Source organism: Apteryx mantelli, chromosome 19, assembly GCF_036417845.1.
Source record: "Apteryx mantelli isolate bAptMan1 chromosome 19, bAptMan1.hap1, whole genome shotgun sequence".
Classification (NCBI taxonomy): Eukaryota; Metazoa; Chordata; class Aves; order Apterygiformes; family Apterygidae; genus Apteryx; species Apteryx mantelli.
Genome location: NC_089996.1, coordinates 13,659,790 through 13,678,547, shown reverse-complemented (window position 1 = coordinate 13,678,547; position 18,758 = coordinate 13,659,790). Strand labels below are relative to the sequence as shown.

Sequence of the window (18,758 nt, the reverse complement as noted above, 5' to 3'; positions counted from 1 at the left end):
GGCGCCGCGCGCAGGCACGGCCCGGGGCAGCCCCGCGCGAGGCCCCCGCCCTGCGCCAAGCAGGCGCTGCCGCGGGCACCTCGCGCCGCCTCAGGACCCGCCGGGCGGGCGGGCGGGCGGCGGCCGGGGGAGGCGGCGCTCAGCGGCGGGGCCGCCTGCGCCGGGCGGGCGGGCGGGCACCTCCGAGGTGATTGACCCCTCTCCCGGCTCCGGCGGGGGAGCGGCGCCGCCCCGCAGCCCTCGGCCTCAGGGAGCAGCCCCGCAGGCCGCTCGCGCCGCTGGCGAGGCCTCGGGGGGCGCGTGGGGGGGCGGCACGGGCGCCATGGCGGCAGCAGGGCCGCGCGCGCCCTCCGGGCCCGGCCTGGGCCCGGCTCAAGGGGCGTGTGAAACCCTCCCGCCCCCCGGGAGGGGGCTGCCGGTGCCGCATGTGGCGTGGTGGCTTCGCTGTGGAGCGTCGCAGCCCTGTCCTCAGGCGTCCTCCGGCATGGGGGAACAGCGCTGTGGGTTCAAGCTCGGGCCGCACGGCCGCGGTGGTGCGTGGGGCTCTGGCCTCGCAGCCGTGGTGCATCGCTGGCACCAGGCTTTGAGCGCAGGTCCCGCCGCTGTGGGGGTGCTGTGGGTTTCGAGCTCACCCGCGGCCGCGGTGTTGCGGATCAACAGCTTGAGGCCGTGACGTGGCCGTGGGGTGGGGTGGCAGTGAGTCAGTATAATGATATTTATGCCATTTCCCCGCATTTTTGAGACAAATGTGCGTGTTGCATCTCAGTATGGCCTTAATAGAGCTCTCTCACAGTGTGAAGAAGCTGTTGCTCTAGCAGGGGGATTTGAATGCATCTCGTATTCCAGCCTTGGGCCACTCAATCCAGTGTTGCTGCAGAGGGGAGATGGTAGGGAGATGCAGTGGTATTTAAGAGTGCTGGGATCCTGACTTTAGGCAGCGTTGCATCATCAGTGCATTTGATACATTGTAAGGAAATGACACAACACTGGCTTGTTGCCCTTATTTCCCATTCCAAAACAAGGTAAACTTCATATAGCACACAAGTTCTGCTCACTGAAGAAATGCACAGAGTGTGATGTTTGCAAGCAAACAACGCTGAAGGAAACATTGGTCAGTGAGTGCCATATAACCTTGGATGTTAATTTAAGACTCCCAGAGAAAATAAGTTACAAAATTACATTTTGAGTGCTACTTTATGACTATATGCATAACTAACAAAACCGTAATGTGACAAAGGGGTATTTGAGACAACTATTTAAAATCTGTGGTTTGCAGAATTAAGAGAAGGTCACTGAGTTACAACCTCAGCTACACTGGTGTAGATTCAGAGTAATGCAATTAAATGGATTTACATCAGAGTTATAATGCTGTGTGCTGAGATTGAGTCTGATGTATGCTTTCCAATTAGCAATGTGAAAACTGTCTAAGCTACAGCACATGCTGTGGACTTCTTTGAATCACTTCCTGTTTGAACTCAATTTGATTAAAAAATAATAATAGTAGATTTTATCCATTATCCTTAATCTTTTTCTTAGTCATTCAGTGATCTAAGTATTGAAAATACATGCATATATCATAGAGAGTTTATGTGTACTTACAGGGTAACCCTTTACAAATTCTTTGCAGAGCTTTGATTATTTATTTTAAACTGTAAAATCTCACTTTTTAGCTCATTGTTTTAATATTAGTATGATTTTACAGTAGATGACAAGAGAATGATGGCTTTCAGGAAGATAAAAGCCAGATACTAATCTAATTGAAAAGACTTCCATACACAGTAGTTTGGGTTCAGACAGTGAGTAAAAGAGGAAAAAAAGTTAATGCACACTGCAACTGTTATCTTCCTTTACCTCTCTGGCTATTTGGGAAGCAGAGGATGCAGCATTTGCCTCCACAGTGGAATTCCTGAATGAGTCCAATAAACTAAATTCTTTAGTCAAAAATGATCAGTAAAATATCTGAAAAAACAGCTTAAATTTTTTTCTGTCCATTATTATGAGGCGACATTTTTCTGACACAAGTCTATCTGGAGTTAGTGTTCAGCATAATTTAATTTATGGTTTTGTTTTTCCTAGGTCAAAAGTGAAAAATGTCTTATTTTTACAACCAATCATAGACAGGATGTTGCAAAGGTAAGAGTAATACTTTCTGACAACTCACTGAAAATAAAAAGCCAAAATTCAGGCAGGCATGCCTGGCAGAAACGTCTGGGCTAGCTACAGCTAGTTTTCTCTTTCCCTTAGAAAGTATTTGGTTTCCAGATTTGGCCCACTACTTTTTGCAGATCTGTGTGTTTTCTTATTTTAAACAGAGCTATAAAGTTTGTTTGGCTTGTATTGAAAGCACATCTTAGGTGACAAACTAGTTTAGGTCTTTCTCCTGTTTTTATTGAAATCAGTGGTTTTGCCTGTAACTGAGGAGCATTAAGGCCCTGTGCAGAGAGGTTCATTTTTCTTTACACTGCTTTTTAGTGGAAATCCAGAACTCCAGTGATATTGTTCCCAATGAATAAAACCACTAGCAGATCACTTACAAACTGCAATAGATGTTTTAGATCTGAATTTAGATATTTCTTGTATATAGGTAATAGCTCAGATACTGCCTTGTGTTGGTTATTTTGTGTATCATCCTCCTTTGGCTGCTTTGTGTCACATCTGGTTGCTTCTTATACCATTTTCTAGCTTTAAGACTGAACACCGAGACATTGCTTATTGATATCTATGAACTTGTTGGATCCATTTTTGGAATAAAGTTCCGTGAACATACATGACCAACATTATGGTTTATAGCTACAATTTGGATATTTATAAATGGTTCTTGTCAGGTTTGAGAGAGAAGACTCATTAATCTAATTATTAGTTACAAATTGATTAATTGCATTGTTCATATCTCAGTTTAAACTCCAAACTATTAACAAAACCCTCTGATTTTCCATTCCTTTGTTTAGGTATATGCACTTTTGGAAAAGCAGAGTGTGTGAAATACTGTGCCATTGATGCAACAGAACGGAAAAGTGATGTTGTTATCTCCAGAAGGTGGCACTGTGTTCTCTCTGGGCTAAAATTATATGCTTAGCTTTGAAATGTAGATTCAGAGCCAATGAAAATCTGAGGGGTTTTGTTCTTTTTTGTTATGAAACACATACTTCATTTTACACCTACATTGTTATTTAACCATCCCAGATATGGTATTTCATCACTTTTATTTTTGCAAGGTTAAATTTAAATGCAGGTGTATATTTCTAGCATTATCTATACAGTGCTTTATATTTTCATATTACTTGCACAGTGCTTCTCGGAAATGCATGTTTTATAGCCATTTGGTAGATGGGAGAGATGGCAATACAAAAATTGTGTGATATACCTAAGGTTATATAACAGTTCAGTTTTCTTAGCTAGTTTTAGAATTAGGTTCCTGTGTGTATTAGGTAGTAGCTTAATAATGCTTAAGTTTCTCTGAAAGATGTAATAGAAAACCAAGCAGATTTTAAAAAAGATTTAACCAACATAAATTGCCTACTGAGTAGCAAAAAAAAAGGGGGACTCTTAAAATGGCTCTGGCTTTGTGGTTTAATTAGAAGTGAGGCACACATTTCTCCTGAAGTTTCCGTGTGCCCTTTGAAAGTAAGCAGCTGATAGGAAAAGCAGTTTTATTTGTATTGCAAAATCCGCTGGCTGATAACGAAGGACTGACCAAAAGGGAAATGGGTGAGGCCTTCACATCCTGCGCTCTGTCTGCCCTGTGCACGCCGGGCGCTCCGCGGAGAGCGCGCTGGGGTCGCGCCTGGAATGAGCCTGAGCCGCCCCGCGGCGCCCCGGCGGGGGAGGCTCTGCTGCGCTGCGCGGCCGCTGCCCGGTAAGGCGCCGGGTTACGGCCGGGCAGCAGCTTGGCGGGAGGGTTAGCGGCGGGACTGCTCTGATCCCGGGGTTTCCCCGCTCCGGTTCGTTAGCGTCCCTTCCCCGAGCGGCGCGGCGCGGCACGGCCGGCGCCCGGGGGCCGCGCTGGCCCCGCCGCCCGGTGCGAGCCGCCACCGGCTCGGCTCGGCGCCCCCATTGGCGGCCGCCGCCGTCCTTCCTGCCGCGCCGCTGATGTCAGGCCGCCGCTCGCCCCCCGCCGGGGCCGCCGCCGCCGCCGCAGACGCTCCGCGCCCCCGGCCACGGCTCGCCCGCAGCTCCGCGGCCGCCCGCGCCGGGCGGCGCCGCTCTGCCCCCGGCCCCGGGGAGGCGCCGGGAGCCTTGTTTACCCGCCGCCCAGGGGACGGTGGAAAGCCTTTGTCTCGGAAACAAGCATCGCATCCTCCCTGCTGCCGCGATGTGCTGCTGCTGCTGCTGCTGCTGAAATTCCCCTTTCCGGCTGATTTGTTCTTTTCGTCGCTCTAGGCATGTCTTGACAGAGCTGCGGGAGGCTGCCGTTTCAGTACGCTTCCGACGGAGGTCTTTGACTGTAACGATACCGTTTGGTGCTCGAGACTTCTTTGTATCTGGCTGTGCGTATGTGTGCGAAATTCACATGATCGCGGGCTGAGGGAGGAAGAACTGGAAGAAAGGAGCAGTTGTGTTGGTTCTCTTCTTGCTCGGTCAGCCTTCCTGGATGCTTGCATTACTCTCTTGTGGACACATTGTCAAGTGCGTACAGAAAAAGAGGCTCGATTATTTTCTCCGGTGATTAGTTTTTGCCGTGACCACCGTGCAGAAATAACCACTTTTCTCCCAGTTTGCTGGTCCACACCGAGGCAGCAGGAATATGCTCATGAAGGAGTACCGGATCTGCATGCCTTTGACAGTTGAAGAGGTAAGCTCTGCCGCTGTTAGTGGCTGGTCTTTTAGTACCTAGGGTTTTCCTTTCAGTGGTAACTCAAGGGAAGGCAAGCTGAGGTTGTATTTGTTTCGCTGAATATTTTTTCTTTGTGTGAAGAACTTGGTCCTAGATGATTGGTTAGAGGCATGCTTTTATTGCAGAATAAGGGAATCCTACAGGAATGAAGGTAAATGTATCAAGAGACTAGTGACATCGAAGTATTAGTTGTAAAGATCTTACAACCAGACTTTTAAAAATGATCTTATGCATGTTTGGAAGGTGGTGCTTTGTGCTTAGATCTTGTGTCTGATAAGCATTTGTCCAAACCCCAGATTCTAAATATATGTTCACCTTTGCTTAAAATATTCGTGGCCTTAAAATGGCCTTAAACTCCAACACAGGCAGGGCAGGTAGGTGATAATTTATTAGTAAAACTTTTTTGTCATCTAAAGAAATGCTTGCAAGTCAGACTGCTCTTTGTCAGTCAGACTCTAAACTCTGGGTTAGGAACATAATATTCATCTGAAAACATCATCCTGTTTATTGCTTTAAATAAATAATATAGTAATACTTATATGTAATGCACGTGCTGTATCATTACTTGTGCCTATAAATAACGGATATTTATAGGGGCAGTAGATAGCCAAAGGCCTGCTAGTGTAGGTAAACGAGGCGGTGCTCGCTGTTTCGTAGTGTCTCGAACATAAAAAGATCGATGCTGTTTTTATTAGCCGTTACCGTTCCAGGAGCGGACATCGGAGCGGGGGAAGCGGCGCCGCTGGGAAGGGGCGGCAGAGGTGAAGCTCAGCCTGGCGCTGTCCCCGCGCGGCGCAGTCTGCATCGCGGACTCGGTGCCAGCGGCTGCGCTCAAAGTTTCTCTTTTCCGCTTCTGCGTTCGACCCCGGGGGGGGCTCGAAGGCCCCCCGGGCCGCCGTCCCCCGGGGCCGCCAGGGGGCGCCCTCCCCGTGCGCGCGGGGGGCGCGGGGGCTGCCCGGGGGGCGCGGGGGCGGCCCGGGGGGCGCTGCCGGCGCTCGGGGGTGCGGAGGGCGCGTCGCCGCGGCCGTGCCGCCTCCTGCGGCTCCGCTGCGCCGCGAACTCTCGCGTGCGGGCGGCGGTAGTTGTGCTGTAACGCTGTAATGCGGTGTCTGCCCCCTTCCCCAAGATCACGACAAAATACATTTCCTTTGAAAATTAATTTGCCTGTTTTTTGTTTAAGCACTTACAGATAAATGTGGTGCTGCACACAGTTTTTTTGGTTTTTGTTTTTTTAATATGTACGGAGTCCTCAGTAGTATGACACAGTACTCACTCCAAGGGTCTGCCTGTATCTTCAGAATTGGCAAACTAACAGCATTTTTTTAAATGAGAATTTAAATTGCCAAAATTTGATTTTAACCTGTTCGTGAAATTTTTTCTTCTGGCAGGACCTAAAACCACCACATGCCCTTAGGTACATATGCATAGGTTTTAATTATAGCATTTTCCAAGTAAGTTGTAAAACATGCTGTGATATTGTATGGTATGATTCTTTTCATATGTGATTCTATTTATTCTATTATCCTAATATAAACATTTTATCCGAGGCAATTTCTGATGTCCTCAGACTACTGCACTTAGTTAATAACAGTTTATCATGTCATCAGAAGGGAGCTGGTTTGATTTATATTGGAAAAAATAATATCTCTAGAGAGAGAAAAGCTCAAAATCCCCCAAAACAGGGATGGCTGATGCATGGCAAGGCATAAGAAGAGGTTTCAAGTCTTTTGTCCTCTAGAATTTTTACTGAATTAATGAATATACTCATGCATGTTGTGTTTCCTCTGATGTTGAATCATCCATTATTTAATGCAAGAGTTGCAGCTGAGATGTTTAAATGATGGACCTAGAACATGCCTGATGTTCAGCTTGAACTTCGTTGTTAATTATAAAATGAACTAGATCAAAATTTTGAAATTATTGGACATTTTATTTTTTATATTATTTATGGACTGAAAATGTTCTGTGCTATATTTCTCACAGTGGTTCATCTTCATGATGTTTCCTGCAGTCTCTGAAGGTGTTATTATCTTATTTTACCTTTAGTTGCACAGTAGCTGCCAATAACGCATGATATTCTTGGTGTCCATATAGAATAAGAAGATGAGGCATTATACAATCATAAGGATAACATCATGGGGCAATGTTCACCTTCAAAAGCCAAGCAGCGTTTTGGTTCTAGGAGGTCTAAACTGCCTTCTTCCAGGTGCTAAGTCACTCTTGAGCTCAGTGGGATTTGATGGAAATGAAGGGTGTGCAATTTCTTGCAGGAGAGGGATGTTAGGCCTTGATCTACAATGGCAGTTAGGTGCCTAACTCCTATTGGCATTACTGAGAATTAGGCACCTAAATATCTTTGAGGTTGTAGGGTTTAACAGGTATCTGAAAGATGCAGTTTTTCTTACTTATGCAGCTGCTTGGCTTTCCTTCTTGTGCTGCTTTCCTTACTTAGACTTCTACAGCTCTGTTTTTTCCGCTTTGTGAAAGTTCTGGCTTTGGGCCTGTGCACTTTATACATACATACAAAAGCATTTCCTTGAACAGTTTTCTTTTTCAGCATTGACTTACTAGTTATCCATACATAGAAACCTCACAACATGAATGAGAGAATTCCATCCTCAGTCTGCAGTGTAGTGTTGTCTCCAAAGAAAAAGTGATTTCCTATGCCATTTCTGTGAAAATAATCAGGCACGTGAGGCAAAACTGAGTGTTAGCCATGTCAATGAAGCACCGACAGCTGATCTTCTGTAGTCAGATTTTATGTATCATTTGAAAAAAAGTGCATTAAAACGTTTTAGAATGTTTCAGTTGAGTAATTAGAAGTCTCATTATTTTGCATGTAAATAAATATGCATACAGCAGTATAGCAACTAGTACTATACTGCCTCATCGTTAGGACATAAATTTATCTCAAGAGAAGGCTCAAAAATTGATATATGTCACCATAACATCAGCATTATCTCAAGGCTGGGACTTTTGGTGTCAGTGGCTATACTGTGAGTAATCCTGTTCTTAGACAGGTCTTTTGAAGTTGACAGTGATTTATTTAGACTATGGAATGTAAAGTTTAACCCTCAAAGACTTTCTTTTAGAATTTGAGTCAACTTTCAAGCATTACATTGTTCAGTGTACAGGACATTGCAATCGCAGTATTTGAAGAGATTGCCGTTATTGTAGACAGGAGAGTCTACATAGCTGGTTTTCATTAGCTACTCCAGGTAGTCTTCTTGGGACGTTATTTAATTCATTCCCTTATTTGATAAGATACTCAAATATTAATTGGAGTTTTCTTTGTATAGCTGTCAGTTTGGAGGCCTAATGTTTTCTCGCAAATAAAGCGTTCATACACAATCAAACACTGATTGCTGTCGACACAACTAAATGCTAACTGTGTGTTTTGAGATAGGACATAAGAGGCAGAGGTGCATCTTTGTTCCTTGTCCATAAGCCCCAGGAAAGATAACATGTTCCAAGAGTGCTTGCTGGGATACTGTGGAACCAAGCTATAATTTTTATTCAAGGCTGAGGATAACTCATTAAACTGAATTTTTATTGACAGTTCTTTAGGACTGTTTCAAATACAATGTTGGAAACTGCCTGGTTACTTATAAAATAATTTGAGAAATGAAATATCATGTTAACTTCTAAACAGAATAAGAACTGCTGTAAGCACTTTGCAAATTAGGCCAGAACATAGCTGTTCCTTGACTAAGCCAGTATGATTGCCAATTAGAAGTCATTCTGCACCTCATTTGTGGTACTTCTAAGAGGCATGCATACAAATTCACTCCTTTTGTTAACACTCTGAGACCTTATAAATTACAAAAGGCCATTTCTTTTCAGTAGCACATAAAGCAAGTAAAAATCTATTGCTGTAATTGTTTAGGCTATGTTTCCGCAATTCAGCCCAGCTGCAATTAATAAACAAGCCTACTTCTTGATTTTCTTCCCCCTTGCATTTTAATGCAACAAAAATATTTTCAGAAATATGTAAAGATATCGAGTATTTGAAAAAGCAGTGTGTTAGTTGCGAGCAAGAGGACTACGAGTAAACGTTAGGTGAAGTTATCTCTTCAAATTTCAGTCACTTTTAATTACTTGTAAATTAAAAAATAATGTGACCATGTTATGACCGTGACGTGTCTAGAAGAAATTAATCTGACAGTCTTGGGCTGAAGGTATCCAGCAAAAATGAAGACTTATTGTGCAATTTTACTTTAACTTAAGCTATGGAACAGCTGTAATGCATCCATTGTCTTCCACGGATTCCTCTGAAAGATATTAAAGTGCTATGAGAAGTAAAATACTCTTCTTTGCTCTAGTTCATCATTCTTTCTGGATATACCTTACAAGAACATCACCAATTTCTTTACCTTCTTTTTGTAGTTAATGACGTGAAAGTATGGATACATTTGTCTGAGGAATATTCAGAGTTAATTATTGATTTAGAAACTCTTCTTACCCCAATGTGAACATCTTTTTACTCTTCAAAAGAAATCATTGTGTAGGACTCTCTTTAGCAAACAGATCTGATGGATCTTTTGTGGGCAGTCATGTCTACTCACATCACAAGGCCTTTGCTACAATGTGATCTTAAACTGACCTTCAAGCTTACAGGCTGGGAAGAATTGTTATAACCGTATAACAGATAAAGCAGTTAAAGAAAGGACAAGAAGTTAACTTTTTAGTGCCAAATAGGAACAGCTTTTTCATTTTCTTTTGATGCATGTGAGAACAATCAGTTGAAAGTCAGAACTCTTTTAATGTTGGGAAAAAAACAAATGCCTTGCTGTATGCTTGACCTCCCTATGCCAGTCTTAGTCAAGTCACCTATAGAACTATAGGAGAGAACAATGCAGACCAGATGTCATATCTGAATTGAACTGCACTGCAAAAGACCAAAAATAACCACTTTTCTACTTCACTCCTGTTTGCACATTTCAGTACAGCTCTGTGAAAGAAACAAGAAAGCCTTTGTCCTGGAAGCTTCAGCGTAAATTAAATTGAAAAAGTACATCATTTAAAAAAAAGAAACTTTCAATGGAAAAGATTAGCTATTACCTAAGAAACTCAAACTTGGCACATATATGTTTCTCTCCCTCTCTTCTTGCCATTACTTCTTTTCTCCAATATTTATATACATCAAATAATGTTGCACATTTGATTTGGAGGCTTTGCTGGCAAAATGCAGGGTCCACTCTTGCATTTCTTATAAAAGAAAATGCAGCTTGACAGTATTTGATGGTATTTTTTAACTAAAGCACTCTACAGATTTCTGGGTTTATCAAGAGTTCCATGAAGTGTGTTTGTCTTTGTTAGAACCATAACGTAGATTTGGAAACTAAAGAACAGGGAGAGAAAAACATAGAGTGTCAATACTGACTTTTAAAACTTAGTGCTTTATCTTCAAAGTTTTATAATTTGGGGGTTGAAGTTCAAAGTGCTGAGCACTTGAACTTTTTGTAGGAGTTGATGGGAACTCTACATGATCAGCACTTCTGAAAGAGAGACCACTTTTGTTTTTGTTCCTAATCATCAATATAGATGCCTACATTAGCATCTTGAATTTGATACCTTTAGTATGGGCAAATAAAGTGCCCTTTAGTCCAGTCTGTTTAATTTCTTATTCTCTCTGACTATAAAGTTAGAAATCCTGTAAGTTATACCCATTTTCATGTGTTTTTTGCATGATCGCACATGATAAAACTGTTAGGTAATTTATAGTCCTTAAAGCGTATTAAGCCCTTTAAATTATAGGAAGGGAAAGATTTGCGTAATAGCTAGGAAAAGTGAAAAATTATGTTTTCCTTCATTACGTTTGGTTTGATAGGCATTTATACTGTTAAAATTTTCTTTCGATCAAAAGACTGCCTAGATGATCAGATAGTCAGGTAATGGCAAATCCATAGCATATAGCGATGATTCATTCGCCATATTCTTTTTTGTGACTAGTGGGCTGACAAATATGTTCCGCAGGCTGTCCTTGTAGAACTGAGTCAGTTGTGGATGCTGGAATACATGCAGGCCTTCCATCCTGAATGTCTGAAAACTGGAAGCAGTGACACAGCTATCACTCAAGCAGCCATGAAATACTGTCAGAATGGGGATAGACAGTCTGCACATGCAAACTGATTGTTAAAATATATTCTGTGATTGTGGATGAGGGGTAATGCTTTGTATGCTTGATCATGGAAATCTTATTTATCATTTAAAATTAAAATTTGTTTAAATAATTATAACTTTCCTTATTTCATCCTGATCTTCTGTGGTTCATGGAGCATCTGTCATGACCAACAGTATATTTTGTAACACCTGCTACCTTGATCTCAAAATAAAGCAAACTTTGACGTTTCACACAACTTTGCTGTGATAACCCTTCAGTGCAGCCTTAAGAACTTTTGCCTAGTTATTGCTGTGTAGGCATATTATGCATGCATTTATGTGAAATTACCAATGTCTACATATGTCTAGAAAGCAAGCAGAAAGGTGCTCCCCAGGATTACTGACTTAGTTTAAAAAACAGTGGGAAAAAAGGTAATTTAGATTTCAAGTTGGGTTAGCAGGTGGATTTGCAGTCTGTAGGTGGGGGAAAATAGGCTTGAACTTGACTCACTTTATATATAGCACTGTTAGTCTAGCCTCGGTCTTGTGTATCTCCTTCTCAGTTCATTTTTCCTCCCAATTTTGGTTAAAAGCAGTCAGCCAATTTTGAATCCTTGTATATATATTAAATACTATTTTTATTTTAATAGTGTGTAACAGTGCTAAATTGTAGGAATGGCATTTTAATGGCTTTTCTTAGAAAATTTTCTGTATCTCCTTCTATCTTTCCCCTCTCAGTGGTCAGAAGACATGTCATATTAGACAGACATAGTAGAAGCAGTGTCATATTAGATTTAATGTGTTGCATAATTAATGACTGTTTAATTTTTTTTTTGGTAAAAATATTACTACAATGCATGACAAAATAATTACATGATAATGACACTCCAAAATAACACATACTGTTGCTCAGTTGCTTGATTAATGATCATTCACTGATGACAGACAGAAACACAACTAATTGTTGGAACGTATTTGCAGCTTTTTGCTCTCATTTTATACAAAATTATTCAAAAATATAAAAATAACCTTTTGTGTTAGTGTCACCGCATTACTTGAAAGGCTACAAACATACTATAGTCCGCTGTGAACCAAAAATTTGTTTTTATCAGGAAGATAAAGGCAACGATAATTCTATTGTTAAGCATGAAGTTGTTATACATGCCAAGCTGGTATTTTTCCTGGTCACTGTCAATATGTAACATAGGTGTGTGTTTAGTCTCACTTGTTGTTAGACCCATTGAATAGACTGGTCCTAGAATGTATAATCTAATCTTGTGAAAGATGCTTCATAAATTTACCTAGCTATTTATCTTCTTATTTTGTCAGGTTTTCTTTGAAAGTGCAAATTAGCGAACCTTTAAAAAAATATTCTTCTTTAGTAAATTCAGTGTACAATGGCTTGACATAAGCCAAACGAAACAAATGAAATGTATACGTGATTACAGTCCTAAGTAACCAGGCTGCTTCCTTTCTCATCTAGACTTGATATAAGACTTGCACTTCAGTGGGTCAGCTTTTGTTTGCTTCACTCTGCGTAAAAAGGAAATCACTCAGCGGAGTTCAGACCACGGTGATGTCAATGAGAGTTACTTCACTGATGTCAGAGATGCCAAGATTTCACCAAATACGTATGACAAAACACAGCACGTTTTTAGAGTAGGAATGCTGGGAATTAAATTCCGTTTTAGTTGCATGGTGTAAATCTGAACTAATTCCAGTGGCTGCAGTAGATCCATTCCAGATTTAGATCAGTCTGGCCAAAAGCGCTCTTTAAGCAATGGCTGTAAGCCCGAAGAAGTTTGGTAAATTTCTCAAACCTGTCCTTAAAAGAAAAAAATCAAGCTGACATCTCTAAATCTTAGGCAAGGATTTTTGCCCAACCTAAAACACATTTTCACACAGTTAGATTAAGGCCCCAGATTTGTGCGAAAGCTTTGATACTGTCTTTGTGCCTGTGTGGAATAAAATGATTGCTGTCGTTACACCACAGAATTTTGCACTCAACTCTTCTCTCTCAAGTTTCCGTCCTAACTTTGTAGAAACTCTGATTCTCTTTTCTTTCTCCCATTTCTGAGTCCTTGGTCCTGCTCCCAAATAAGGAAGCCTAGCCAACCGCAGCAGGCGCCTCGCCAGCTGGCACAGATCTGCTGCTCCGAACAACAGCCTGCTGCTGTTGCTCTGCCTCAGGCGTGCGACGTGTAAGGAGCTATACGACAGACTAAAACAATTGATAACTCCGCTCCCCTTTGACTGCTAAGCTCAGGCTTGAATCTCAGTATTCCATCAGTAACCATGGATATTTACACCCGGACAGAGCCTAAAGAGAGCACCAAGTTCTGAAATCTCTTAAATATTTCAGAAGGTTGCTAAGTTTGTTTGCATTTGTAAACTATTTGCTACTCAGTTAAGCCCATGGTATTTTTTTCAGGGATGATTCAGTATAAAAACATGTTTCTCTATATTAAGGGAACTCAGTGTTATACATTTGGGATAGAAAGTTTTTCCATTAACTTCAGTGGAAGCAGAATAGAGCCCAGTATATTAATTTTTCATTCATTTTTTTTACTGCTCTTCCTATAGCTTTTTTTCTGCACTCTCTCTGCTTTTTTCATATCTGAACATGAACTCACTCAGAGTCAAGTGATGCCAAACTTCTAAATCTATCCTGAGTGGGTTTGAGATGAGGCAAACGAAGTTTTAGTGGAAATGTTATGTCATAGTAACAAATACCTATGGATTAGTTGGTTTATTTCCAGGACCTCATGGGCTATACATTGCTATTTATAATTTAACTTTCTCAAGCAGCCACCACTGTGTTTATGTTACCATGGTGTTACTTGTCATACTGGAGGGTGGATAGTAAATGCTATAATTGAAAATAGATACTCCCACTAAAGTAAGTGTAACAGGTGGTTATGTTTTTATTAAATCATGCAACAAGCATAATACAAGTGAAATGTGGATACCTCTGGCCTTGCCTTTTTACTAAGAAATTTTCAGACATGCCAGTTTGTCGTGGTGGGTCAGAATGGAGCGAACAACTTTAGTGATTTGTACTGCCCAAGGAATGTCCGTGGCAATCAATGAGTGTCCTCCACGTCAGACTTCAGAAAGCAAATGTTCATATGGGGGGAGAAAAGGAGATGTTCTGGTGCAAGGGGTCTGTGGGGTCCATAGCCTGGGCAAAACTCTAATTCCTTAAAAGCGTTTAAAGAACAGTGATTGCCATTTCCATATGATTGCTTCATTTTAGCCCTCTGACTTTGTCCCGTCTCTTATTTTCATTCAGTTGTCCTGCATAATGAATTGAGACTCTGTTTTGGGGTCTGCCCTACCTTAATACAGTGGGGCTTTGTTTGGGGTAGGTTTACATCCACCTTTGCTGGTTGTGTCAACCCGTCTTACAAAGGCAAGATGGTTCAAACGTCAGCCTCTTGCAACAGGAAGAATGGCTTTTGATTAAATTTTGTCAACTCCCGTAAAATCAGCTAAGTATGTAATATACATATTTCACCCCCAGACTTTGAGATTTGTATGAGAGAACATTACAAACAGAACGGAATATTAATGCCTTATCTTACAAAACTTCATTGTCCTAAAATAACAAATACCAAACCAGAGAGCTCAGGTGAGGAATAGGAGATCCTTAATAATTTGTGCATTTTTCCAGCCCTTCCTTAAGTTCTTGATCAGTGTTTATAAAGATGTGTTTGAGAGAACTCTGAAGAAGACACTTTTTTACCAACTTGGTCTTAGTTTGGTTAAACTAGAATCTGAGCAGAACAAATCTGCTCAAGGAGACTTCCATTCAATTTTGAATCTGCACTGGGCTACCTCCCTTGTTAAATTCCTTTTTTCTGACCATTTCCTACTCCAAAATATGTGCCTATCTATACAGATATATTTGCAGAGAGAAAAGTGCTTTTTAGATTTATTTATATATATATATATATATATATATATACTGTGCATTCTTCTGGAGCTTATTTTTATAATCACTGAAAGATATTTCAGAAATGTTCAGAACAATTTTTTCTTCACAGCTTTTTCTTTCTGTAGATTCGGGTCTCCCCCTTTCTCCCTGGCATTTGTTCTTCCTAACCCATAGTTCTCTTGTGGTTTTGGTATTCTTCCCTGAACACTCAACTTGATCAAGTTCTGGCTTGAATTTCATTGACTTTAAAGACAGCATACGCAGAGTCTATTCCTGCATGGTCTGCTTGTATGCTACAATAACTAGAATGCGTGGGAGTTTAAGAAACACACATAGACCATAGATCAGTCTTTATTTTGCAATATTTACATTAAAAAATAAATAGTTCATGGTTCAGTTGTGGGCAAAAAAAGTAGCTAATTTTTACTGTAACATTTTTTAATTCTTTCCTGATAAGAGTATTCAACGATTTCTGCTTTGTTCAGTTGGCTTTGATGATACGGTTCCCATAGTCAGCCATAGGTTCCTTCTCATTTGTCACAGCAGTGGAAACCCAGAGGGTCCAGAAGTATTTCTCTTGTATTTGTTTCATGCTGTCATGATTGAACTGAGAAGTATTTGCCATTCCCCATTTATATTTTGAGGCTGCAAATACTGTAATACTTTCATCAAGTTAAGTTTAGAAACTTTAATTTCACTACTGCATTTAGTACACAAATATTTCGTGATGAATATGTGCCTCTGCTCTGCCACTTTTCAGCTGAATATTTTGGAACTGAGATGGTAACAAGTTCATCAACTGAGCTTTGTCAGTGCAAAGGCCACAGCTGCTGGAGAGCTTGGGTGTTGTCCCTGACAGCCCTGCTGCACGGGCCGGGCGCTGGGGAGGGACCGGCCTTTGGAAGTGGGCTTAGGTCTGAGCCCTCATTTGGGCATTGCAAGTTCTGCAGAGAAAGAGCAAAGAAACATACGGACGTTATTCTAAGTTCTCCTAAATATATTCACACAGAAAAAAAGGGATTGTAGATTTTTCTACCAGAAATATTCCAAAATGTAAAAATAATTCGAAATAGCAGTATTGTTTTGCTCTGCTGGCTGTAAAAAGTCCCAGGAGTATTAAGTAACCATATAACACTTTACTCAGGATAGTATGGTTGGTATGAAAGACATTTGTAAAATACATTTTAATAAATCCATACAAAAGATAACTAATTGGTATGATTGTGTGAACAGTAAAGCACACAGTAGAGATTCTTACATCAGTTCTATGCATAAGTCTCCTATTTAGGATTTTTGGAGCTTATGTAGAAGTAGCAGTCAGACTTCCTTCTTGATTCTGTTAAATTTTGTCTCAAGCAGAGGCTAATGGAGTCCTTAAATTTTTCATGTAGTTGTAGGATATAAAATATTATGAATTTTCACCATCAGGAGGGATTGTGTGCATATATAGCTTTTATTTTCTCTCGAATTCAAGATTGTTTCTCAGTTTTCCTTTTGCATTTTAACCAATGAATAAAACAAAGCCAAAAAAAAAAACCCAAGTGGTTCAGGAGGCTATATGATTTGTCATATTTTGGTTTTAAATTGGTTTATACTGGCTTGAAATGGTAATGTTATTAAAACCAGTATCATTTCCTGTGTACACCAGACTGAAAGTTTGTCTTAAGGCTTTACAAGGCAGTCTTTAAACCCTTCTGCAAGCTTCTAGCTATTGCATTCCTTTCCACAGGCTGTTATACTTAGAATCTTTGTTTATAGCACTTTCCACATGTAACAATTTCAGAAGTTAGACTTGCAAATTAGGTCATCAACATTACCTTTCTAGGCTCACCTTATAGGTAGCAGCTGACTGACTTTATTGTTACAGAAAAGCTGAGGACATTCCCTAGGGCCACTGACAAACTTCCATGTAACAGTAAGTAAGCAGTAAAGCATTAGTCTTTGAAGTATTCATGCATATGTAATTGTAAGGAAAGGAAAAGAAAATTCAGCATTGCAGCTGATCCAAATCTTTGACTAGAACAGTGAGTTAACAGAAATAAAATAGAGTTTGCAAGCCATTTTTGGTCAAAGGAACTAATAAATGTGGTACAGAAGATGATTAATATAGAATAGTAGGTAATGTCTATTAACAGGTTTTTGCAGATCCACACATCCAAATGAATGCTTGCTATCAAACTTGGGTTTTTAACTGTTTTGCTGAGTTATCCCTGTTCAGCCGGGCCTTAGTCTGGTCTTTTTGTAGATGTAGGATTAGGATCTCTGCCTTCTTTTGGCTCTGGGGTGGAGACTGAAAGTCACAAAATCCTTACTTTACTCTGTGGTACCCCAGAGCAGCCTAAAACTTGTCCAAAATAAGCTATTGAACTGGGAGCTAACTAGCTAGCTTTTCTAAAACCAATGTAGCCCATGTGGGTGCAAGCGTCTTGATTCAGAATGGTGTTTTAGCAAAGTCTTCATCAGTCACAGACCAGCATTTTGTCTTGATGTTTATGGAAAATTTGTCACTGTGTTTCTACCAGATTTCCCTTTATCCAACTTGTATCTGTGGTTATTCAGCCATTTTCTTAAAGAGTTATCTTTTAATATTCCTTCTTAACTGTCAAAATTCTCTAGCATGAATTTTTATGTTAGTGTTGGTATGCGATTCCTGATATTTTTCCCCCCCAGAGTATTCATTTCTTTGGTATGTTGCTACTTAACTCCAGGTTAGACAGTGAAGTGCAAATACTCCCTACTTATTTCTTGAACCAAAACAGAATTTTAACCCATTCTGTCACCTAGAAAAAAATATGATGAAAAGTAAAGAAACAGATATATTTACAGGTAGCATTCTTCAGAGGAAGGTATTTAATAGTCAGTATGTTGTATAGCAGTAGGTAAAGTTCACATGCTCCATCAGATGACAGTTAAAAGCATTTTTCATTTGCTTGTGACTGGAAATATAAGAAAGCTATGCAGGGAAAGAAATAGACTTGATGCTTAATGAAAGCTTTGCCATGCTTTAAAATATTTTGTCATGTAATCACTGCCATAAAAATAATCATGGAGCAGTTGGGATGCATTTTTGGCTTTCTTGTTTTGCAAACCCTTATTTTTCTTTTGCATTTCTGACACCTTTCAGTCAAGAGTTTCAAAGCAAAAGGACTTGTTCACTCCATTTCATGTACATAACAAATAATTCATTGCCCAGCTGATTTACACATGCAAATGATTTGCATACATCAGGTGCACATACATACAATTTCAGAGGCACAGTCAACTTTTCATGAAATGTCAATGTCAGTAAATTAGCTGAAAATTTGGTCCGTTGTGTTCTTTCCATAGGAAACTAGTGCATTGTATCTACTCATGATATTCTGGAAAACAGGAAAAGGGAAATTATTTTATCAAAGTTAAATAGATGGGAAGCTTTAACAGACTTTTTTTTTTGACCATTTCCCATACCTGCATATTGATACTAGTTAAAAACTCTTTTCTTATGCTTCAAATGTCAAATATTCTTTTATATTTTGCATTTGTACTGATGAGATGAAAGGTTGTTCAAAATTGATGAAGTAACGAGTTGCTGTTGTCTGTTCCTGTTAAATCTTTAGCATTTTTTGATAAACTCAAAAAAGTATAAGCTCTTTTATGAATGGCTTCTTGCTGAAAGCCAGTCATCCAGCTTATCTCTCTAATGAATTTGCTGAGGAGGTTCTGCAGCAGACCGATGAATAAACTAGAGGAGTTCACATTAGGGAGTTACTGTCGTGAAAATGCTAAGACTTGTGTGTGACATAAAGCCGTCCTAACATCCTAAGTATAGGATCCTTTTCAGGCAGGCTCTGCCCGACTTTAAAAATTAATCATTACCTTAAGGTAGGACTGGTGCTGTAGTATGTA

The 18,758-nt window shown here is 40.5% G+C and overlaps 1 protein-coding gene across 1 annotated transcript in view; it reads left to right on the top strand.

Moving 5' to 3' along the window:
* The first annotated feature begins 4,155 nt into the window (after positions 1-4,155).
* The window catches only part of PITPNC1 (phosphatidylinositol transfer protein cytoplasmic 1), a 93,638-nt gene continuing 79,035 nt past the window's right edge, over positions 4,156-18,758 (top strand). The window contains exon 1 of the mRNA XM_013953100.2: positions 4,156-4,792. Coding sequence (XP_013808554.1) covers positions 4,745-4,792 — 48 coding nt within the window. The 5' untranslated portion in view covers positions 4,156-4,744. The remainder of the gene's footprint in view (positions 4,793-18,758) is intronic.